At 37.2% G+C, this 26002-nt stretch overlaps 2 protein-coding genes across 2 annotated transcripts; both read left to right on the top strand.

Moving 5' to 3' along the window:
• Positions 1 to 6712: 6712 nt before the first annotated feature.
• LOC146324938 (forkhead box protein P1-B-like) lies at positions 6713 to 20440 on the top strand. Its single transcript, XM_084720594.1, has 15 exons — positions 6713 to 6874; positions 12213 to 12350; positions 12437 to 12526; positions 13672 to 13792; positions 13973 to 14078; positions 14192 to 14299; positions 14677 to 14764; positions 15536 to 15613; positions 15732 to 15930; positions 16119 to 16195; positions 16689 to 16790; positions 17363 to 17490; positions 19050 to 19104; positions 19305 to 19468; positions 19590 to 20440. The coding sequence occupies exons 1-15, from the start codon at positions 6746 to 6748 to the stop codon at positions 19750 to 19752; spliced, it is 1746 nt and encodes a 581-aa protein (XP_084576720.1). The 5' UTR covers positions 6713 to 6745; the 3' UTR covers positions 19753 to 20440.
• A 2973-nt stretch (positions 20441 to 23413) lies between these two features.
• LOC146324937 (uncharacterized) lies at positions 23414 to 25576 on the top strand. Its single transcript, XM_084719972.1, has 3 exons — positions 23414 to 23529; positions 24931 to 25179; positions 25282 to 25576. The coding sequence occupies exons 1-3, from the start codon at positions 23451 to 23453 to the stop codon at positions 25542 to 25544; spliced, it is 591 nt and encodes a 196-aa protein (XP_084576098.1). The 5' UTR covers positions 23414 to 23450; the 3' UTR covers positions 25545 to 25576.
• The last annotated feature ends 426 nt before the right edge of the window (positions 25577 to 26002 follow it).

Genomic DNA, 26002 nt, shown 5'->3' with positions numbered 1-26002 from the left:
ACAATTGCACAGACACAGTTGACCACTCTCTTCAGATCTCAGACCTTGTAACTGATTGTTGATCTTGGATGGTGCCTTGTGTTTACCAGCAGTTTAGAATGTTATCCGTGTTCAGCATGTTGGACTTGTATATAGTCATGTTTGTCTGTTAGTTTTACACGTGTTTGAGAAATAAAGACGCCTAAACTTTCACCTTTTGCTGTTTTGAAAACTTGAAAACAACAGCATCGATATATTTTATGCGCATTTTCAAGCTCATTCTTTTATTTTGGGTTTCTGCAGGAAAATAATAAAACCACAGCAAGTGCTGCTAGTTTTTTCTGAGCCTAGATGAGTATGGAGAGCAGCTCCTCCTGGTTAAAGCCTCTATGATGCTGTACTCTGACTCACCCAAGCGACAAATAAAACTGTACATGTCTTAGAAGTGCCTCACGTGTAGGAACACCAGAGAACACAAACAGCAACCTCACAGCATCATTATAAACCACTACAAGCCCCTACTTTTCCTATAGCTACACCAAAGATGAGCTGTATATATATAGGTGTGCGGAAAGCTCTAAATAATGAACATTTTACATTGACAGAACACGTACTGAACGTGCCTCGGCCTGAGCATATACAACACAGTCAATCATCATTCAAATCATCAGTGAGAAAAGGGCAAAGGTGTGTTTATTCCCTTGCATGTCATTTTGAAAGAAGATTTTTGCAGCAAATCATAATTAATATGTAACATAATGTGATGATGATTAACTTGATAGTTACTGAATTAAAACTAGTCAGTCAAAGCAGGAGCATGGCGGCAGCTTCTTTTGTGCGACCGCCTGAACAGAACAACAACTGAACACTGACAACAAACATGATGCATTACCTCTCTGTCATATACATCATATCATTCCACCAATATTTTAAAAAAGGCCATATCATCATTTCCAAGCTCACACTGTTATTTTAGGTTTCTAATAGAATGGATTTACATGCTTTCATGTTCAGACAACACATTATTTTCTGTCCCAAACTAGCTGTGCTTTATGCAAATGTATTATAATGTGATGTCATGTTCATAGCTTATTCAAGGAGTAAGAAGCCACCATTTCATGATGGCCAGAAGGAAAATGTGTCCCTCTTGTGGTTGCATCAGAGCATGTACATAAAAATAGTTCAGAAGAAGGCTACATTTGGGTTGATGCAAGGATTTAATCTTTACATGAAGACAGTTTTGTCCTTAAAATGATTATAGTTTGATATAGAAGTATAAACTTATACTTCTACATGTTAAGTTCAGTAATTTTTGCAGTGGCCATCATTGCATGCAGCGCCATGAGCATCAGCGTGTTTGCATATACTAAACATGTTCACAGTAATGAGCAGGATGCTTGGATTGACCTGCATTTGGATTGTCCAAACTATGGATAAAATGTCTTCTTATAACAAGACTGATGCAGGAGCTTTGTGCTGGACTCAGACGCCTCCCTGTGTGCATTAGGTTACTGCAGGATTTAATTTGATGGAGAATGACAGAATATTTTCAATAATCGACTGATGGATAATATCACATCTTCTATGATCATGTTCCTTGTTACTCTTCTTCAAATTAATTTTCCATTTCATTAGAACACACCCATCATTTCTAGGAGATTTGCTTTTCCTTATAGAGTTAATGGCAGCAGTAATTTTTGTTGTAGAAATGTTTCACATAATATTTTAAGATAATCAGGGATATGAGGATTTAAAGATTTTATAATTTTCCAGGATGGGCTGAGCTGAAACCACATTAAATTGTGACACATGTAGATTGTCATATTGTAATTTTTCAGTAGTTGATAGAACTTATGAAGCAGAGTAAACATTGCTGTTAGTTTTTTTTAATGTAGTGATATTTTTCTTTTTAGTGGTTATTTTGTCAAGAGTGTCGTTCCTGCTGCTTAATTGTTTTATTAAATAACCGTATTCATTTAATAACCACATACCAACATCTATCTGACCATCAAATAAAACACCTGTACCTGAGGTGTATTATTTTTTCAAGAACAATGAAATAACTTTCTCTACCTGTTCTAGCCATTCACCCTTGATCTAATAAAGAGCCCATGCAGAAATCATCAATTTCATTTTTTCATTAACATTTTATTTGTTAATGTGGTTAATATTATAGGGTTTCGTTGTTCCTTTTAAATTAAGATAAGATAAGATAAGATAAGATAAGATAAGATAAGATAAGATAAGATAAGATAAGTTAATCCTTTATTAGTCCCACAACAATCAAATTTACAGTGTTACAACACAATAGCAAGAAGCATCAATAAAAAGCAATAAATAATAAATATTCAAGATATGAACAAGAGGAAATGAAACTATATAAACAAGAGACAGCCCTACAGCAGAATTTACACTAACTGCAGAAAGAAATTGTTGATATTGCAGTTTTGTATACATTGAAATCGACATAATTCACATTTTAAAATTGAAATAATTCAGTTCTTCAGTTCAGCTCATTTCATCCTTTATCACACAAACTGTTAATTTCGTCTTTTCTACAAAAAAAGGGATGATGTTTCTTCTTTTTGGGTCCGTTTCTTTGGCCCTGCTGCATCATCATTCAGGATGATCTGAAACAGCCTCTCGCGTGTGAGCGTGACGTCACCATTGTTTACTTTTACATAGGCCCCGCCCCCGGTTAGCAACTTGTGGCTAGCTCGCTACCAAGGAAGGCACCGCTGCTGTGAACCGAGCTTCATTCTTCAGACACCACCCCGAGCCAAAAGACTGTCCGCCCGCACATAAGTCGGTGAGTAAACGTTTATTCAACAAGCTGCCGACACTCGTTGACTGAATCTCGACCGTAACGTTTGATTCGTTGTGATGTTGTCGGCTGGCAAAACGGGGAGAAGAGAGAAACGTTTCTCACAAGCTAACAGCGACAGGACAGACAGCAGGCTGCTAGCTTTTGTTGTATAAACGCCACCCGCAAGGTTGGTCGAAAACTGTTTTCTAGTCAAGCTAACACAGGATGTTAAAGACAGCGGCCACGCAACGCTATCTCGTTTAGGATAGTTAGCATAATAACTTTTAATCCTCATGTTTTCTCCGCATAGATCTCTAGTTAAAGGCTTAAGACCTCAACGCAAACCTCAGACCGCAGTGGTCGGTGTTAACGGATATCGATTCCATTCATATTGAGTTCAGCTAACTGATGGATGAATCACATTGTTATATTCAACAAAACAAACCTCACATTAAATTATATTAATTCAGAATTGTTATTGTAACGTCTTGGTTAGCTGTTGATTTGTGAAATGGTCGGCTGGCGCTGTGTTGTGGAGGTGACCGAGTACGAGCACTTTATTGAACCAATATTATAACTTTCTACAGTGTTAAATCTGTCTTTCAGGGGCTGAGTCGACCTGAGATAGATTTGTATGATCGCGCTGACAATGATCAGTCGGGCACAGAAGACGACAGCAATTACGAGATTGAAGCTTAGACCAAATAACTGATTGAATGTATCACAAACTAAAATACTGATTAGCCATGAAAAGGCTTTGATCCGGACAAGATGTAGTTTTAGGCAGCGGTGTTGTGGTAAATACAGAGGTGGGTACCCACTATTCATGTGAGAGATCATGTACAGTGAGCAGGTCGCTTATTACAGGGTTACCTACCCAAAGAAAAATATTTGGCACGCATTTATATGACATAAATTATTAATTTTAAAATGATTTTATGGCTTTATTCCGCAACAGTGACCTGCTCACAGTACATTATCCAGTTTGTTACATGGTTATGTACCAAGAAATATAAATACTTATAAAATATTCATTTTAAAAATATTTTAGTCTATGATTTTATTGTTCTTCCGTGATCAAACCTGTGTCCATAGCAACGGTCTATTCTTCTTAAGGAAGGTCTGCTATACAGACCTTAATGCTGTAATTGACCAATCAGAATGGAGTATTTAACAAAGCCATGTAATAATATTCTGATAAATTGTGGAGTGTTGTGGATTTATTCTGTGTCATTGTAGAAAGTTACACATTCAGTTACAGTTATATGTACATTATAAGCCAATTTTAACTTGGCAAACATTAAACATTCTTTATTATTCTGATAAATTGTGGAGAATCTCATGGATTTTTTCTGCATAATCATCTTCATCCAGTTGCACAAAGTTACACATTCAGTTACACATATTTAGCACCACTGATTTTGGCTTTTTTTTCAACCTTTCAATTTAGGTGTCTCTGTTCTTACCGTAGTCGGTTTAATTATACAGGTTAGTAGCTCATGTTTTTAACCAGTTGTCACAAAAAAAGTTCTTAAGAAAGAGAGTATAAATTGTTTATTCTTTTTTAAGGAAAGGCTGTCATTGATGGATACTGTTGATCTGAAAATAAAATGGTAAACTCTCAGCCTCGTTTCAAAGAGCTGGATAAACTGAGCTTTCCGGTGTTCACTCCCCACTCTGCCCCTGGTTGTAGGTAACATACTTGTCTAACCTTGGCTGGATAATGGTAAACCAATGGTTTTGATACTTTATAAAATGCTGACATCAGAATTCAGGGCAGAAAACACTATATAATTGATCATTTTCTTTCAATCACCCAATCGATTAATCAACTAGTTGTTGCAGCTCTATATTCATAATTAGCAAATGTGAACTTGACAAAACAGGGATATTTTTCTGTATCATTCCTGTCTAGTTATTATATTTAAGCATAGCTGATTATATTGCTTAACTTTCTTTTGAAGGGATTTCACGAGTTAAGCTTCTCTATTTTTTACCATGCATATGATAGAGAATAAAAGCACTTTTTAAAGTAGTTGTCAAAATATGTTCTTAAGGGAGAGGGTGTATATTGTTTACTCCTTCTTAAGGAAAGGCCTGTTTGCAGCATTTCCTTTACATCCTTTGAAGAGTGGTGGCCCCACAGCTGGAGAGTTGCCCCTGTGGTGAGAACACTTTAAATGCAGTAAAAATTAATCGTCTGGTTTATTATTACACAGTCCATCCCCAAAACAGTTTCACTGCAGCACCACTATTCAGTTATTATAATCCTGCAGTATCCGGATAACAAATCTTTTTTTGAAATAATGCATCACGGAACTTATGTAGAAAGGAGCCAGCAGAAGTCAGCCTAGTTCTTACAACCAGTATCACCCCTGACATCTTCAAAAATGTCTACAGGAAACACTGCCCTTTGTCTTCAGAGCTAATCCTGATCCTGAAAGCAAAAGTAAACAGTGGAAATCTCACCAACCACTGCCTGTTTTGATTAGATGGGTTTTAGTTTTAGAATTAAAGGAATTACATCTGTTTAAATATCTAATTTGATTTAAATTTAGCCCTTTATTAATCCCACTTGGGGATTTTAAGTTTTTCATCACTCATAGGTCAAAAACACACACAGTACCTTTAGACATGCATTAGTAGAAAGATATGGCGCTGGAGTTGTGATGATACCATAAATGCATAAATGCAATACCATAATTGAAAAAAAAAAAAACTTTCAGTACCATGGAAAAAAGAAAAAAAGTCCTCGCCGCACAAAAAAGGAACTGAACTGAAGTCATGAATGAGCGTTTACATAATTTCGTCATATGTTGGGTACTTTTGATACTATCAACTGTTACTTTTCTGCTGTTTTTAAACGGTACTGAAAAAGTATCTATACTTTTGACAGTCTTAGTCGGCGCCATGAACAGTTCACCTCAGCAGCTACCAGTCCTCACTCCACAGCACGGTCCGAGCTGGACTTGAACCAGCCGCCTTCCAGTTCCCAAGCCAAGCCCCATCTAAGTTATGACTTGCCTATGAATGACACACTCCTGCAGCTAGACATAACTTACTTATTCAGTAGTCATCTGTTAGTCATTTTCAAATGCGGGAAACTCTGTACAGTACTTTTTTTTTCTCCTTCTTGTAGCTAAGTGTTAGTACATTTTTGGTCATGAGTTTATCTGAGTGTATATAGTCTAATCAGATCATCTGTGAGATGTTGTCTAAATGTTGATGTCGGCTCTCAGCGGTGCCTAACTGACTGACTGATTAAGAGATTGATTTCAGTATGTGAATTTGATAGTTGAGTAACCCTGACAATAATGACATTATCCTCGAGGCTATGTGGCCTGTTTTATTTGAGGCTTTCTGTGTAGGTTTCCATCTGCTCACATTATTTGTTTGCCTACTTTATTTACCTTTGTTTATGCTGCTCAGCGTTTGACTCAAACACTCCCAAGCTGTATACATAAAAGCCTACTTGTGCATTGTACTACCTGCCACAGCCGTTTATCGCACCACCTGGTTAATGGTAAATTGTTCCAGAAGGAAGATATGTTTGCACATAAACACGGACCCAGGGCCCCTGTGTTTACAGTAGTCATGGCAGCACTCGGTTATTCAACAAATAGACCTAGCATGTTCCTCTCTCACTTGTAGAGGAGAATGTTTGTCTTGGTGGGTAGAGCTCTAACTTTGTGGCTCCTAACTTTCAGTGCAGCCGTTTGACACAAGTTAACTCTCTTTGACATGATGAATTAGCACATTGTTGGGTCATTTCAGAGTCTTTATTGTGACATTTGTCTTGGGAAAATGGACCTCTTATCACTGTGCAAAGTAAAAGTCTTGTTAAACACATTCAGAAAGTGATATTCTGTTTGTGTGCTCCTTGTGTTTCATTATGATGTTTTGCTTTATCCAGTTGTTTTCATTTATACTTATTTTCTTTCTCAGTTCAGTGAAGTCCAGATGCATGAGTCTGGGTCAGAACCAACAAGCCACGCCATTCCAGCAAGTCACACAGAGAACAACGGGAATAATACTGAGAATGACAGTCGACTGAGGATCAGCCAGACTCCTCCTCCAGAGGCACCCAGGGTCAGTCATTCCCAGCTGCATCCGTACAACACACCAACATTAGTTCTTAAGTGTAATTTCTTACAGATGTTGTCATATATGAAGGGCTGAGTCTTTACACTTTCCACAAAAAATATGACATAATTATTCTGCACATATGTAGAGCTGCAATGGTTTGCTGATGAATTAATTAGTGGTTCAGCAGAAAATTAGGCTACAGCTGTTTTGATAGTTCGTTAGTCATCTGAGTTCTCTTTGAAGCAAAAATGACATTTCCATCTCCAGCTTTTCAAATGTGAAGTTTTGTTGCTTCTTTCTGTCTCACATGATAGTTGACAGGATATCTTTGCACTTTGGACTGTTAGTAGGACAAAACAAGTACCATAATGAAATTACAATGGGCATGTTTTGTTATTCTCTCACATTTTAATGACAGTGTTAATGAATACTAAATTAAGAAAACAATCTACAGATTGATCAATTATGAAAGTAATCTTTAGTTGCATCCCTATTCAAATATATTTGTTTTGTGAGTTTTATTGTTTCAATGTAGTGAGATCTATTACATTATTAGAGGATATGGCTGATACTATTATTAAAAGTATTTGCTCGAAACAGTCAAGATTCTAATAAATGTGTGGTGAAATATATTTAGGATGTTGACAGCTAAGTTGTGACTTCTGACGATCTTTGATGTTAAAACTTGGACACTAGTTTGTTGCTTTTTTCTGATGCATGTGAAAAGCAAACAGAATATGTTTGAGAGTTGGACTAGGACTGAATGAAAAAAAAAGAAACAAAAAACACCTAATTATGATTATATTGACTGAGATTACAATTGCAATATGATTTGTGATATTGGAGGAAATGATAATTTGTCATCCTTGTTACTCTTTTTTTTTTTGAAAAACATAAACTTGTCAGGGTGTCTTTTTTGTGGAGATCTGTACCAAACAAAGATGTAATTTGAAATTTGCAGCAGGCCATATTAGTTCAGCCCTATTTTGGACTGTCCATGGCACAAAATAAGCAATTTCAAGGCATCACTTTGTTTGTTTCATTTTGCTTTTAATAAAATTGTGGTGTATAATTTATGTAAGACTATTAGGACCAGGCACAAGGGGAAAAGGGGAAAGAAGGAAGATTTTTTGATTTTATTTTGCATTTTGAGAATAAATAGCATTATTGAGAATAAAGCAGAAATGTTGAGACTAAAGTTGAAGGTTTCTCTGATTTTTATTTTTCTTATGGCTGGGACTAATGATGAAAGTTCTTCTTTGTTCTCAAGATTTTTATTAATTTTCAAAATGCAAAACTAAAAAATATTTTTTCCTAATTTTCCCTCCCTAATGCCAGTCCCTAATACTCTTCCATATTTTATTCACCAAACAATTAAGGAAAAAGATGATTGTTTGATTCATTCATAATGAATCATTAGTTACAGCCTGAAGGTAAATGATGCTGCGTTCAAAAACATTTTGTTTTTGCTGTTGAGGGCAGTTCTGGTACTTTGTCACAACAACATACAGCGGCTTTGGGGCTCCTGTATTTTTTGTCAACGCGACAGATACGTGTTGCAACTGAACTAAACAGTGAATCACGTTTACTCATGCTAGATTTGAATTTATCTGGTTCCCAAACATCCATATCTTTTCTTATTGGTCCTCATACACATACCACAAAGAAGATGATAGTGGTCACAGGATAGGAAGCTGTACTGCTTTATGAAAATGTGGGGTGCTTAGTTTTCTTTTTAAAATGTAAATGCGCTTTAACCTCTCACTTTGACAGTCTCTCTCAAAAACTGCAGTGTTTTATATTTGTGCTGAAGGGGAGCACAGGGATGGGGGGAGGCTGTGTTGAGGTTTAGAAGGGGAGGGTGAGCAGAGCTCCTGGTGGGCGGAGGGATCAGTGTTATATTGTTAGTTTTGTTTATGCTCACATCATTTAGGTAAGTGAGGCTCTGGTAGATAGTCAGGCCGAGCGTTTGTTGCTGAGCAGCATTTTTTTTTCTCAGTGCCTAGACAGACTTTTCAATGGAGATTATCAGGTTTGTCCAACTTTCTCTTTCTCTATTTGTTTTGTGAAACTATAATAGCAGGTTTTAATAGTTAAAATGTGTCTGTTAAAGAAAGTGATGTCACATTTCTGTGGTTGTGTAATTAAAAATTTTTTAGATCTTATTAAATCTGCAGCTTTGTTTATTACCAAGTCTGTGTGTTTTTGCGATTGTCACCCTCCCTCGTGCCACACCCATTAGAATATTTTTAAGTATTAAATCTCACAAGAGACGGTATATTGTGTTTGTTTTCCTGCAAGTTTTCACTGTTCCTATTTGCTGTCAGTCATCTCAGAGTTCACAAGACCAGTCTTGCGGGAACAGATCTGTGTTTACACTCAGTTGCTCACTGGTATGACTTTCAACAATAACAACAACAGAAGATGTTTGGACTTGCTGGCTGCCATGGCAACAGGGATTAGGCAAAGGCTGTTGTTGTGTTGATGGTGTCCACAGAAAAATAGAGGGGCCAACTGGCTGTGTTTGTGGGATAGACCTGTTTTCATTGCTTTGGTGGCCACCTCTGCAGCATTGAATTTCATAAGAAAGGACAAACTAGGAGGCAGTCATCTGTTATTGTTAGCCCAAAGCCTGTGTGAAATTCACTGTCAGTTTGTTTACCCGATTCAAAACAGACTCTGCCTCGGAGAGAAATGTTTGTTTGTGGTTCAGACCTTAATTAAAATACGAATCTCAAGTTCTGTTTTCATAAACAGGCTCTGTGTGCTTTTTTATTCATTATTTATATCTCTGTGCAATTTTGATTACTCTGTTTATGTTTACTGTAAACATCCCCTGAGCTGTGAGGCTTGACAGTGAGGGGGATGGTGTGGTAATTGCTGCATGCCTAGCAGAGGATGTTGTTGTTGTTTTTCTGGTACTGGTTGTTGTTGTTTTGATGGAGTTCTAATTCCCCTGAGCCACCCAGTGTTGTTGTTGTTGCTGTTGTTGTTGTTTTTGTTTGGTTCATTTTTAGCTGAAATGGCAGTAGAGCCAAGCTCAGCTCACTAGGTTGACCAGTGAACTGAGAATAATGTATAAGCAGTACTACTGTGAGTGACTATGAATTGGTTTTTTGAATTTCAATAAGAAGCATAGGAGTAGAGCAGCAATGACAAGTTCATTGATTGAACTGACAGTAATTATGTTGATAGCTGAATAAATGTTTTAGTAATTTTTTTAGGCCACAATTGTCACGGAGTTGCCGGTTTCTTGAATGTGAGGATGTGGTGCATTTCTTTGTCATACATGATAGTACACTGAATATCTTTGGATTCTGGACTGTTGGTTAGGCAAAACAAGACATCTGAAGATGTCACCTTTGGCTGAGGGAAATTATAACTAAGATACTGTAAGAATTGTAAACTTCAGTACAATACTATTATTAAAAAACGATACTCTATACCTGTTTTGATACCACAGCAAAAAGAACAAAATCCCAGGCGCACAAAACAGTGTGATGTTTTTTCTTTTCTTAAAATAACAACCTGCACACAGTGCTGGTACAGAAAAAGTCGCTGAACACTCTGGTTTCGCTGCAAATGAAATTTCAGGCAGGTTAATAAAGACTGAATTTAACTGAGGTCTTGAATGAGCGCTTGGATAATTTTTCTTAACAGCTTCGGTACTTTAAATATTTCAATTAACAGATATTGTATTGTTTCAAACACATGATACTGAAACAGTATTGAAGTAATGGTACTTTTGAGAACCTTACAGGCATTCATAGAAAAAGCAAATGATCAGTTAATCAAGAAAATTATTTGTAATTACATTGTATTATGTATTATGTATGTATTATTATATTGTATCAATTACATGTAGTATAGCCGTGCTTTGGGACGTTTTGGTGGCATCTCGGCACGCTGGCAGTTGCCGGTTCTGTCAAAAACACAGCACTAGAATTCACCACACCGCAGACTGCATGGGTTGTAGCTGCTACGGTAGCGGGTCAATCATATTAAACTGAAGAATACTTGCAGTGATTGGCTTTGAGCAAAACCACACAGTAGTTTTTTTTTTTTGTAAATCTGGGTACATCAGATGCAGGCAGGAATTGTTCGACTGAGAAGTCCTTTTTTCTGTCTGATTAATTTTTTTTTTAAATCAGTGTTTTTTATTAAGCAATTAAATTCCACATACACTCCATTTGTGCATTCAAGGCCCATTTTAATGACTGTTACAGGTGTGATTGTAACAATAAAGTCATTAGGAAATTAAATAATGTTGTGGGCACAAAGGTAACATTTGGGAAGGTAATAAGAAACAAAGTGCAGAACATCAGTACAAAAGAAGAAAACATTAACAGAACAGTGAGTTGACCAGGATCCCCCTCTCTATTTAATTTTTTAAGGACAGGTCATGTGTACATCACAGTTGCGCCACTCTATGAGACACAAAGTGACAAATTATGTCCTTTTAAGACAAAGCAGAAGAACTGAAAAACAAAATACAGTACTTGGTTATTGCAGTTGATTCCCAAAAGGTGTTGAGCAACTTTTGTCTAACAAATGTCTGGTTTAATTTGTTATTTTCATTCTTTTTTATGTTTCTAATGATTAGAGGCTATGCAATTTAAGTGAAGTACCCTCATAGCCCACCTACTACCATATTAACCAAAGCTGGCATAGATGAGAAGTATTTGACGCTGCATCCTGAAGAGTTTTTTTTTTCTTTAACATCAGAGCAAACAACTGCAGCTGAGTGCGAGAACAGACTCTGTAGTGAGAGAGCACATGATTTTTTTTTTTAATGTGTGTGTGTGAGTGAAATTTCACAAATAACCTACTGTTCAGCTGTGGAAATTTATTTAGACCTGTTTATTTCAGTTTCTGTTTTAGCTCTACTTCGGATTTAATTGCCTTTGCTGTGTTCACAGTGAACTTTCTGTTCTGAAGTCTTTGTCTTGCAGCATGTGCTCTCGTTAAAATCCCCATTAGAAACTTTGTTAATCGTATGACCAAGAAATCAGGTTAAAATGTAGCCGTGTCTCGTAATCCCTCACCCTCACTCTGATTAAAAAGATACGGTTTCTTGTTCATGTGTAAATGCACTGCTAGAATCCAGTCCAAATAGATTGAATGAAAGCAGCTTACACACATACACACATCAAGAACAGCAACATATGTTGTATTTTTCTTTTTCTTTTTTCTTTTTACTGGAGTGTTTTTGTCTGTTAAATGTCTCTTCTAAAGTGTCTTATCACAGACTTTGCTTCCTGTGTTTTCTTTTCTTGTGTGTTTTCTTCTTTTTTTGAGTTGTAGATATTAACTTAGCTGTTTTTTTTTTTATCCCCTGCAGGTTCCAGTGTCGTTGTCTATGATGACCCCACCAGCAGAGGCTCCCCAGCAGCTGCAGCAGACACCACAGCAGCAGATCCTCAGTCCTCAGCAGCTCCAAGCCCTGCTCCAGCAGCAGAAAGCACTCATGTTACACCAGGTAATCGATCTTTACGTGTTAGCAGTCCACATTAAACGCAATGCTTTTATTTTCTCTTGACTCAAATTTCGTCAACTTTTCCACAGCAACAAATTCAAGAGGTCTTCAAGAATCAGCAAGAGCAGCTAAACATGCAGCTGCTGCAACAGAAGAACGCTGGGATTGTTAGTCAGGAGGTAACTGTTATTCATCAAAGCATTATTTTTGTCAGTTCATTAATATTTGATCATTGTAGCGATTATTATTGTGCAACAGAAGATAATCAATTCCTGAATTAAGAGTAGTCTGATTCACTTCAATAGTACTGAAGTGTAACTAGTGGAATACTAAAGTTATAATAATTATCAGAACCAGTTACTCAAAGCACACAGTTTGGATTATCTCTTTCAAGATGTCCAGTTTTCTGTAATGACTAGGAGTAATACATTTCTGGCTCTACATAGATGTAAGTAAAACTTCATGACGCTCATAAATCATGACCTGATTTTCATTTAGTGCAAAGGTTGTTGTGAGCATTCTTCCAACGTCAAGTGAGTTTATCCATTTGAGGTGCATCACATGTGCAGAAACTACACTGTTACTCTGTCCCTGTATCCACACTTGTGGTCTCTTGGACTTAAATGTCCTCTCAGGTGCCAGCAAATATGTATCATATGTAAAAAAAAAAAAAAAAATTACAGTTAACTCACATATCAGTTGTTTGCATGTATTTGTGTGACAGCATTATATCATCAGTCTTGCTGAGCCCATTCCTTCATCCAGTTGCAGTCTTAACATGTACTTACTGTTGGAAATTGGCAGAAATTCATAACACAAGCAAGCACTTGGAGCCCGCAGAAGGCAGAGGGTTTGGTAATTAGACATGCTCTAAGCAGAAATGTGATGTATCCAGTTGGGTGCAAACACATTCGACATTTCTTCTGTTAGATCTGTTGGACACAAGAAAAATGGAGGAAAATTTGGTTGCATTTGCTATTAAAAAATAATAAGCAGGATCTGACTTGATCACTGCTCAAATAGATATTTTTCTCTAAATAGCTGACAGCATTATTTCATCGCCCTTCAAAGCTTTGTGATCGACAGTACCTGATGTTATGGTCGCCCTGTGAAGCAGAGCACATTTTCAACCCCATAAGATGTGTCCAGTGTGAAGCCTGACAGTCCTGTTCATTCTTTAGCACATCGTCATCGAAATAATTTATCATAGATAAAGATTTCTTTCTTGAATGAAACTGTAGACAAAACCCACAACCAGCTGTATTCAGTGTGAAGAATGAGGAAGGCATTTCCTGACGGATGTTGTGTTATCTCTCCGTCACAGCTGACGGCCCAGCAGATTGCCATCCAGCAGCAGCTCCTTCAGGTGCAGCAGCAGCACCTCCTCAACCTGCAGAGACAAGGTCTGCTGTCTGTCCTCCCCAACAGCCCCATCACAACCCCAGGTATGCTGCATTACAGTCCTGACTGCATTTCTCTCTAACGATGCAAACATTTAGGTTAAATGCTTTCATGCACAGTTGGTGGTGTTTACCTGTGACAGTACTTTCAGTTTTAGGATCTTAGGATCTACGACGTGACTCGTGCAAATGTCGTGGTATAATTTATTTATGGTGCAATTTCAGGCAGTGAGAATGGTAGCATCCTGTCCACTGGTGGAGACACCAGAGAGTCTTCCAGTCAACAATCTACCACCAACGGTCATCACAGCCTTCTGAAGAGGAAAGAAAGGTGCTCTAGTAATTTATACTGTCCCGTCAGGACCTACATGTATATGCTTGAGCAGCACCAACGTGTTGACTCTGAGCCGTATTATTAATGGCTGACCTTTGTCCTTGTTGCAGCGGGTCAGTGGATGAAAACACACAGAACAGCCACCCTCTGTATGGAAACGGCATGTGTAAATGGCCCGGCTGTGAGACTGTCTTTGGAGACTTCCAGGCATTTCTCAAGTGAGTGGGGGAAACTTTGCAAACTTCTAATGCTGGCGTGATGTTTATTCACATCTATCACGCAGTGGCACAGATACAGGAAATACAGAGAACATCTGAATTTTATATGTACATACAGGAGCTGTAAATGTCACATTTTTAATCAGAGTTTACTGTCAACATTTATAGAAAACATTATTTTCTCTTATTTTGCTGTCATGTGTTTCCTATTTTTGTGGTATTAAAGGTATTGCAGTGATCTTGATGTTTTTCTAGTTGAAATTTAATTACTCTGAAGGACTGTTTAGCATTTTTTTTTCTCTCTATCACGACTCTCGGCCTGAACAACATGTGGTTTGCCTAAAGCACATCATGATTTTGAATTTGTTTGTCTGCAGACATTTGAACAGTGAACACACACTGGATGACAAGAGCACAGCACAGTGTCGCGTTCAGATGCAAGTGGTTCAGCAGTTGGAACTGCAGGTAAACATTCGATTTATTTTATTATGACTAAGGCTTTTATATTTCTTTTTTTAATCAGACAGCATAAGGGGCAGCATGTGTTCGATGCATCAAGAGTGGTTTACTGTTTACTCTGGAAAATATAACTTAACCATTGCTTGGTGGACTGAGCTATCCAGTGTTTTTTTTTTTTTTTGAAGCTGCAATGATTAGTCAATTAATTGATTAATCTATCAAAAGAAAATTAATGGCCAGCTATTCTGATAATTGATTTATCGCTTGAGTCATTTTTAACGCAAAAATGTCAAACATTTGCAGGTTTCAGCTTCTTAAATGTGAGGATTTTCTGCTTTTCTTTATCATTTATGATAGTAAATGGAGAGTTTTTGGTTTTTGACTGCTGGTTGAACAAAAAAGGAATTTGAAGACTTTATTTTTGGCTCTTGGAAATTGTGATAAGCACTTTTTACTAACTTTTGGACATTTTATAGACTAAATAATTAATATATTAATCATTAAAATGGTCAGCAGATAAATTGATATTGAAAATAAGTTGGATACAGCCGTAGTTTTCTTGAACTATTGAAAAAGTAAAGGGAAGTGTTTGGTAAAAACCAGTGAATTCCAGTTAAATGTCAGCAGTGGTGGTGTTTTCACACCAGCCCTGGAAACAGAAGTGGTGTCTTTAGATAATTACACTTTCCAGGATGCCAGAAAACAAATATTTCCCACTCTGAGCGCCGTTAATTCACAAACTCTCAACTTCTATTTCTGTCTTCTCGTCTAACACAGCTGAAGAAGGACAAAGAGCGACTGCAGGCGATGATGGCTCATCTCAAGTCCTCTGAACCCAAACCCGCAGCGCAGCCTGTAAGTACCTGCTGTGATGACTCTTTCCTTCAATTAAAATAAATATTGTTTTGCTTGTAGCTATGCTGACGTTCTCCTGACTTAACTGCTTTTTTTTTCTTTTCTTTTTTTTTTTCAGGTCAATCTGGTGTCTAATGTATCCTTCTCCCAGGCAACATTGCCCAAAGGCCCTCCTCCTCCTGTGAGCATGTCTCAGAGTGCCACGGCACCATCCACACCCCTGACGCCGCTGTCTGACTCCCCTTCCGTCCTCACTCCCAATAGCATGTTCACTGGAACCCCCGTACGGAGGCGATATAGCCGCTCTGTGAGCCAAGGTAACAGTCAAAACAATCAGAACTCAATTAATAGGAAGCTTTTTATTGCTGGTTTTGAGCTGCTGATTTTTTTTCTTTTCAAATGTGTTATTTAGTTAATTAATTAGCAGTATTTTCCATAACTGGAAATGCCTCTCCCTTGTTTCCTGTTCACCCTGTAAATAATGCTTCTTACTGTCTTTTCACAGATATAGTTGATAATAAGGAGTTCTACTTGAGCACAGAAGTTAGACCTCCATTTACATACGCTTCCCTCATAAGACAGGTAACATGCGCTTCACTCATTTTACACAGCTACAAAAATATTAAAATACTGCAGAAAATTATAATTCACATATTTGCAAAACAGGGATGTAACAATACCAAAAACACAGGGTTCTGTAATGTCACAATAAAAAGTCCACAATAAGATGTGTATTTCAATATTAAAAAAAACAAAAATGTCCATATTAGGTATTTAATGGGATGTGTGTAAAATTTGTTTTTCATTTTAATTTAAAGTGTTCTACTTTCCCTCTTTAATAAAATAAAAAGCACCAGCCAGACAAAAATTGGCGTGACCTTTTCATTTTACGGTATATATCATCACAGTCCGGTACGAGATCAAGGCTTTTTTTTTTACTGTGATATTTGATATTTTGTTAAACTCCTATTGCATGACAAAACTGGCATTTTAAACCAAAATGAAGCAGAACCACATTTTTTTTTTTAAATTGTTTAGTCTCCTGTATCTCTTACATGCTCTTGGTCTCTTTCAGGCGATATTTGAATCACCTCGCAATCAGCTGACATTAAATGAAATCTACAACTGGTTCACAAGAAACTTTGCATATTTCAGACGCAATGCAGCTACTTGGAAGGTATGAACTCATCTACGTATTAAACATCTTTGGATATTAATTAAGGAAACAGAAAAAGTGTATTGAATTAGGTTTTTAATGAATTGAAGGAACCTCTATTTTTTTTTTCCTCATTGCATTTCTGTTATGTGTTCAAAGATCTACCTGTAACATGTGTGTGTGTGTGTGTGTATATATATATATATATATATATATACATATATATATATATATATATATATATATATATATATATATATATATATATATATATATATATATATATATATATATATATATGTATACTATCTATGAGAAGTCAAACTGCTACAGGCATTTTCATTTATTTTATTTATTTATTTTTCCTTTGAAATCTCCCTTTCTGGATATCTGTAGTTACATTGTGTCTGTTTCATCCCTTGAAAAAGGCAGAGAAACTATATTTTTGGTACAAGATACTTTCCTACTACTTTTTTCCTATTCTTGGCTTTGAAAATATACCATATTTTTCCCTACTTTTTTTTCTCTGTCATCGAAAGAAAAGACATTTGGTTGCATTTACATTTAATTTCCTTTATTCTTTAATCTTCCAGAATGCTGTCAGACACAATCTGAGCCTCCATAAATGCTTTGTACGTTTGGAAAACGTAAAGGGAGCCGTGTGGACAGTAGATGAGATTGAGTTTCACAGAAGAAGGCCCCAGAAGACTGCTGGCAACGGGTAAGTGTACTTTGGACATGAAGCCAGACCCCTGTGTGTCTCAGACGTAACTAGAAGTCTGCAGACATTTTTGAACTTCTACCTCCACATAATCACTACACACAGTATTTACTGTAAGCAAGTTTTCTAAGGCGAAGTGTGGTACAAAGAAAATCAAATTTGGCATGTTCACACAGGCAAATGGATGCCTTTGGTGCGAACAAAGTGAAGTGCCACATCCGTTGCAGGCTTCCAGCCTTGATCCCCCTGAACCACCGCTGTCAGCAGGTGGTCAAAAAATGCCAGCTGGTTTGTCATGTCTTGCCACGATGACTCAAACTCTTACCTTGTGTTTACTTTATTAAACAGACCTGGAAGCACAGTGTGTATGTTGGCAGCTCCTCCAGCAGTTTCAGTCGTTCGCTAAGCCGCACACCCCTTAGTTACTGTTGCTATCCACGTTAAGTTTCAAAGAAAAAAAGGTAGCGCCTGCACACTTACTCTATGCCCCAGAAGTTTAATAGACATTTCAATCCCACTTCTTCATCAGGTGGGTATTCTGACCTGATGATGAACCAGGTGAGATTGAAATGTTGTCTATTAAACTTTTGGGGCAAGGAGTACGAGTGCAGGCACTACCTTTCTCCTTTGATACTGTTTCTGATAGCTTTGCACCAGGTGAAGTGCACAGAATTACTCTTTCTTACACCAATCAAATTTACCATTCTAGGATGATGCAATTTATGTTGATGATTGTGGCAGATTTACCTCTTGAAACAATAGATCGCTGATTTCAGACAGAGGAGCACAAAAGCAGGCCTCTGAAATGATAACTGTCATTGGCAGATTTTAGCAGCTGTAGGTAGCAAACTAATAAAGCAAATGTTACCTCTATGAGGTCGTTCAAACACATTCTGCTGCAGACTTTTTAATGTTTGCAGCTGACCTGTTGTAAAACCCTGTAACAGGGGTTTTAAAATGCATTTATTGGCTATATGCAGGATATTCTGGTAAAATATTGTTGATAATCTGTGTAGAAGATGTGGAAATAAAGAAACATGTTAAGTGTAGAGCTTGGTAGTCATATAATTTTAAGCATGATAAAGAAAAAAATGTAACATCAGACTGTTTCACTCTAACAAAACCTTGTTTGGCTGCTTAGCTTACTTGCTTGAACAAAGAAGACAAAGGTTAAATTTACACTATTGTGTGTATTTAAAGTTGTTTCACTTTTAAGGTGACAAGAGGAGAAAACTAAGCAGTATTTTTTTTATCAAATGTAATGCTATGTCTCATAATGAGTTTGGCTTGTGTATTACCAGTGTTAGGCCACACATGAAAAAAGACACCGCTTTCCAAAGTCTTTAGATACTGAGGAGTTACTATAGCAACGTGTGGAAAAAATCCAAAGCTTGAAAGGCCTGTCCTGCCTGGTCATGGCTGCTAAAGCTTTGCCTGGACAATCACTGATCAGTGAAGGGGTTTTGTAAACAGTAATCAATGATGTCAACCAAATATCGTCCCTTGTAAAATGCCAGCCCCAAAGTGAGATACTTTTTGTTGCACCTCTGTACCAACAGATCTCTGCTGAAGAACTCGCAGAGCCGTCAGAGCGTAGCTGGGTCTGCCGCTCAGGTAAGAGACATCTCATATTTCAAGCTCTGTTTTTCATCAGTATTTTATAAATTAAGATAATGCATCTATCATGTTGCATTAAATGAGCATTAAAAGTACATGCCACACTATGCTGCAGTACAGTACGTTGTCACAGCTGCATGTGTTATGCGTTCGTGCAGTATTATAAATATAAAAGCTGAGAATGTTGCACTTTTCAGAGTGGTTTAGACAGCAGCAAGTCTTTCTACAATCCGGCCACTATGGGCAACATCCCACTGCACTCGCTGCCCCATATTCTGCAGGAGCAGATGAATGGAGCCCTTGCTAATGGATCTGGATACCAAAGCGACAGTAGTGCAACACAGTCCCCTCCACAAGCTTTGTAAGTGTCAGCTCCAGAGCTGCGATCAGCGGCCTTGTCTCATTAGTGTGTTTGACTCAGCTGTGATTTAATATAATTACGTGAACACATTTTTTTTTTGTCTGCTTGTTCATCAAACCAGCATTAAAGAGGAGCAGGAGGACGAGGAAATATGTGAAAATTATCCGTATGAATCTCCGGAGAGCACAGACGAGCACGGCCACAGCCCAGACATGAACCATGATGAAGACAACGGCAGCCCGGAGAGGCCCAACCTTCATTTGGATCGCGTGCCTTCTCTCTGACTGTGAGGTCCTGGTTCATCGCTGCAAGGCCGCCTCACTCACAGCCTGCGTGACTTTGTATTCCAAAAGTTTCCAAAAACAACTGCTTCATCCACTTAACCAAACACTCTCTTCTTGGGGATTTTTTTTTTGTATTTATCAGCATTTCTTTTCTTTTCTTTTTTTTTTTTTTTTTGTTGTTAATCTAGCTCTCGATTCTCTCTGTACAGTAGAGTGAGATCACGAAATTTGTGAAACTGTCTGTTTATGATTTTTCTGATTTTATATATCTGTACACAAAAGGACCATGATGAGCAGAGAAGCCAAAGGAAAGGGAACACTGATAGTTAGCACTTCACAATGAAAAGTTTCCACCCCGTCTGTATAGCTGCTTTATGCTATGTTGGGGCCACACTACCTGATTTTATTTTAGTAGTCACATAAAAAAAATTTGTAGAGGAAGTTAAAAAAAATGTTGCTTTAAGAATGAAAATGTTCACTGCCAACATGATCTGATATATTTGTATTTAAGGTATAATCAATTGATCAAAAGAATACGTAGCTTCTTTATACTTGTTGGTCTTTTTCACCCCTTCACGAACATTGTTGAATATGCTCTGAATGAGCTTGTAAGAGTAGAGAATATAGATTTACCATTATTGTAAACCAATGCATCTCTATAAATAATAAATTCCTCATGATAAATGTCCATACTGTGTATCTCTTTGATCTAGTTTAATGCCTGCCTTGGTTTTAAGCCGTCATCATCGTTTCACATGATGGAATTATGGCTGGATGCAGTTTGGACTGGATAACAGCCCCACTGACTTCTTAATGGGAGGTAATAGAGAACAAATTTTCCACTGTGGTGTTGTGGTGTGTCCATTTTATAAATCTGCCTGTGTACTGTCAGCAGATGTGGTAAAACAAGTGGTATGCAAACCACTGTGGTGTTAGAAGCACTGGTTAAGGCAATGTAATTTATTGCGGTAAGATAATTCAGTAATACTTCCTATGAAAACTACATCTATAGTGCATTATGGGGGCGTTCATAATGCTTTATGACCACTGTCATAAACCCATAAAGCTTTCTGATGCATTACGGTATGATCAGTAAGAAAACAGATGTAATCTTAAGTGTCTTATGGATGCTCTTGACTAGTTATAAATCAGAGGTTGACTGATGAAGCTTCATACATTTTATTACACAGCCTTGTGAAATACTTGATTCTGACTGGTGAATTACAGCATTGTCAGTTTTGTTATTTCAGAATAACAGACTGTTGCTATGGACAGTTCTGATTATAGACTGGAGGAGCAATAAAATAATTATTTAATTAATATTTTGTGTGAAATTATTAATTGTTTTGTAAGTAGTCTTGTAATAAGTGGCATAATGGACAGTGAGCGTGATGTTATTGTGAAGTAAAACCCCTCCGGGTTTATTTTGTATTATTACAAGGTTTTGAAATCTATTACTGCTGCAATGCATGCAGTTCTGATGATAAAAAGCAAAACAAAACATTATATCATATTAAACTTAATATTATAAGTATCCATTTTCTGCATCTCGGTTTATTTTGCAGTAATGATCCACTAAATGTACATTATCCCTTATTTGAGTAACTCTACTTATCTATGCATACCTGAAGAACTAGTGAGGACTTGTAGTATGCTATATTAATCCATGCAGTATCATATTTTATCATATATGTTAAAAACAGTGAAGCACTATACATATTGACACATCTGAATAATGCACGCTTCACCATAACATTTCATTGTTGGTGGTAAGTGAAGTGTAATGCATTTAAAAGAATCTATGCTGCATCATACTGTAAGTGATTCTTATGTAAGACACCAAAAATGCAGAGAATTACAAGTAGAATTGATTTGCATATAGATATAAAACCTATATGATTAATTCAAAGTAAGAAAACACTGGTGCATGGTTAGCACTGCCTGACACAGGCAGAGCTTCTCTGGGTGGAGTTTGCAAGTTCCCCCTGTACTTATGTGAGTTTCCTGTGGGTAATCTGGTTTCCCCTACCGTCAAAAACATAAAGTTGGTCTCTGCTGCACAGCAGCTGCTGCTGCTCCTAATACAAGGATGGATTAAAAGTTCAATGAATTACAAGTCCCATCAGTCAACCTGTAGTTTAACAATAGAAGATTTAGACCATTTTCAAATGTGTGTATACATATATATATATATATATATATTACACAAAAGGCAAAGAAAATATGATATTTTGTACCTATTTCAGCCATAGGCAGTCATACAGACCACACAGAAACTGCCAGTTATATTGTTTTGCACAGTTGAAGATGCATCTTGGTTGCTTAGCAACTATCATTGTCTCTTTTAATATAAATTCACAAGTGGTCTTGATTTTCAGTTTTATGACATTAAAATACAAATAATTAATTAATTAGACTCAAGTAAAAATAAAATAGGGGAGGCTGGGGATGGTTGTAACATTTATTGTCTCAGCACTTGTAACTCACTGAGGTTTTTGTATTAAAGCTCTCAAATATTGAAAACAAAGTACCCTAACTCTTTACTATTATTAATAGCAATGTTTTTTTGGTTTTATTTTTGTACTCATTTCCAGCCTTTTCCCATAACCTATGATTATTTTCTGTGATGTTTCTAAGTGGAAATGTGTTATTATTAAGGTTAAAATAACCTGTTTATTATTGTACAAAATATATTAACTCTTTCTCACTCTGGGTAATTCTAGATTAATCTAAAATTTTTATCAGATGACTGATGGCTATTATCCTACAGAAAAAATACTGTTAAAAGTGTTAAATATATGCATGAATATATGATGAATATATAAATACATTTGACAAAATCTACATTTTGGTGTTATTTCATATTTTAAAAAAACTTAACTAACAGAGAAAATGCATTAATCTCTTAGTCTGGTCAAAGGTCATAATAATCACTCATGGCCACTCTGGTACTTATGGAATTCTGGCACTTCTAGTTTATAACCATAACTATATAAGTATGACTAGTCAAGAGCATCCATAACACACTTACTTATGTCTCATTATAAGTCACATCCATAATGTTTTGTGACTGTTGATATAAAGCATCAGAAAGCATTATGTGTGTTTATGAATATAGTCATTATAAATGCATTATAAGTCAGTACAAATGTCCCCATAATGCACAATAGATGTGGTCTTCATAGGAAGTGTTGCCCACAAGTCTATGTCATTACTTTCTATATCCAGGACCAGGTGTTTGATATGTGGCCTGGCTTGACTTTCTATCGACATAATGCCATAATTGAATGGATCTTCCATGCATTATGCCATCACAGATTTGTAGTTGTGCTTCCTGAGTGGCGAGTATTGATCGATGTGGAGTGTGCTCACAGTGTGGGTGTGTGCATGACGTTGGGAGGTGCTCGGGCTCCAGCTCAGAGGGGTTCACAGTTGCAGATGCTACGGATTACACTGTTGGATATTTGACCAGTACAGACAGGTAATCTAATCAATTATTTGACAGAATTTATAGAGGAATATATGTTTTATTCACTTTCAATCTCAGTATACACTTTGGGAAATAGTTTTTCTGCATGATCCTTTAAAATCAGGACATTGCAATGTTGATTTATTATTATTTAGGTTATTATAACACCAGTATTCAAGCAGGGAGGTGTGTGTTTCACTCCGTGTGTGTTCTCTTCACTTTGCATAAGATGACAACTCCTTTAAAGGTTCCTGTGGATGATGAGGACTGTATCGAGCTTGAGGAAATAGGGGACCATGTGTCTGATGGTAGGTTGTTGTTGTTGTTTACTTCATGTCTGATTCGGCTAAATCCTGCTTGGGTGAAGTTATTGTTAGTTACAACAAGAATAACAGTGAGGAGGTTAAAATAGTAGAGTGATTGATAAATGGGACGGCTGCCTAATGTTAGTACGAGAGTATATTTTCACACAGTATATATTTTCTCTCTGGCCCGATTCAATCCAGGAAAGTAGAGCCAAATAAAAGCCTGCAAATCAATAATCTCTCCTCGCTGAAGTTTTATTGAGCAAGCCTCCTCCATTATACACTTCAAGTCTCACCTCTCTGACATTCTGCATGTTAATGGTGCTCTGAATAATTAAAACTCCCTCATAGAGGATCTGAGACTGGACTGAACCAGCACCGATTTCCTTATATGACCATGTTCATGCCACTGGTCACACACATGAAAGAGTCTGTATGAAGGCTGACTGTTGTGTCATTTGTATTTTTAATGCAAAGTTGACATTGCTCGAGATGTCTTTGTCATGACAACTTGACATTAACCAAGACAATATAACAACAAGCAACAGAAGGATGATTTTGGGATGACAAATCAGATAACACTTTGTTTGAAAGGGTGTACGTAAGACTGACATGATACTGTCATAACCATGACATGACACCTGTCATGAACTTGAACTCTTTGATTGAATGTTCATGATTGTGGTCATTAAGTGTCATTTTTATGATATTTGTAATGCAAAGTTGACAATATTTGAGATGTGTTTGTTATGATAACTTAATATTAACCAAGACAACATAACCTGTCATAAATATGCCATAGCAGGCCTAATTATCAAACTCTATTTAGTTAAACTGTTTAGTATTATGTTTTGACATTACATTATACTATCATATGTGGTTGGTCTTAACACTGACTGTCATGAGACTATAATAAGTGTTTCATGAATATTTTCATATTTTGGACTTGTCATAAAGGCGTCATTAAGTGTTATTACACCGTCAAATGCTTTTATAATGGTGTCATGAATAATTCTCCTGAGTTCGACAAAAGTATGGACTTGTGTCCTGACCACTGTCTGTTCAGTCCCAGTCTGACGGTGTTCATAATGAGGCCTGCTATGGCATGTTTATAACAGGTTAGGATGTCTTAGTTAATGTCAAATTGTCATCACAAAGACATTCACATGTTATGTTGCCTTGGTTAATGTCAGGTTGTCATAACAAATATCTCAAATGATGTCAACTCTGCATCAGAAATGACAATTTTAATATCAGCTGTCACAAATGTTCATAAAAACTCCTTTGTGTTAATGATAGGTCATTGTTATTACAGTGTCACGTCAGTCTTATGCACGCTCTTATCAAATAAAGTGTTTGTGCATCTAAAAATCGACCCTAATTGCTTGTATGATCGTCTCAAAGGAAGCCTCTCCAATCCAGCGACGGGCAGTCCATCCAGAAAGATGATGGGCAGTAAGTCTGTCAGCAGCGTCCGCAGGCTGAGCACCATCTCAGAGCAAGACCCAGACAAGCTGGACACAGACTCCAGTTCCCATGATCCCCGTGGAGGCAGTGAATGGGGTGGATCCAGCTTCTCCATGTGTTCTGACAAGTTCAAGAACAGCAGCAGTCATTTCTCCTCTGATGATTCATACCAGCCTGACACTGGAGGTACTGTTTAACTGCTCTTATGAACAGTTGATGTAATTAAATTGAGAAGCCCTGAAACTGCTCATACTCATTTCTTTTACTCTTCCTTTTTACTGCCACCAGATGACTGTGCAGCACTTCTTCTCGCCTGTCTACACTGCCGTTTCCATGAGTTAATGGTCCTGCTACCGGATACATGCGAGAGAGCCGTGAGCCGCTGTTTTCCCTCGTACAAATACATCAAGGCGTCCGCCGAGAGAGAGCAGCAGGGGAAGGACTGCTGCAATTACAAGCTGGAACTGGACTGTAACTGTTGTGGCTCCTGTCAGGACACAGGAGAACTTATCGAGCTCGCCATGGAGATATCAGAGGTGTGCTACCGCTGAGAAACTCCAGCTTGGCCTTTCACCTCTGACCTGCAAACACAACGGGTTCATCAACAAAATCACAAACTTTATGAATCTTAAAAAAGTTGAAATGCACATATACACTATGTAATAAATTGTCTGCATTACTAAGGTTTTTTTTAGATCGGTCTTGTGGAAATTCACATGTCCTGTAGTTTGTGTGCCTCAGCATGATTTAAGCAGGTAACTACTGCCAGCCTTTGAAACAGTGTAGAGTTGGTTGTTATAACGTGTCACACTCCTGGTTTGTTGTCACAGCCACACTCAGCACAGAGCAAAGTAATCAAATACCAACATGCTGTCCAATCAGGGTTGAGGAGGGGACAGGAGTGCAGAGTGGACATCCTGTATCCTGTTTTCTTACTGTCACTCCACATAACATGACAATGTAGGTTTTTCAGTCATGATCCCTGCAAAAAAAAAAAAAAAAAAAAAAA

Source organism: Lutjanus erythropterus, chromosome 6 (assembly GCF_056507025.1).
Source record: "Lutjanus erythropterus isolate fLutEry1 chromosome 6, fLutEry1.hap2, whole genome shotgun sequence".
Taxonomy (NCBI): Eukaryota; Metazoa; Chordata; class Actinopteri; order Lutjaniformes; family Lutjanidae; genus Lutjanus; species Lutjanus erythropterus.
The sequence above is the reverse complement of the archived record's forward strand: the minus strand, read 5'-3'. Positions and strand labels throughout refer to the sequence as shown.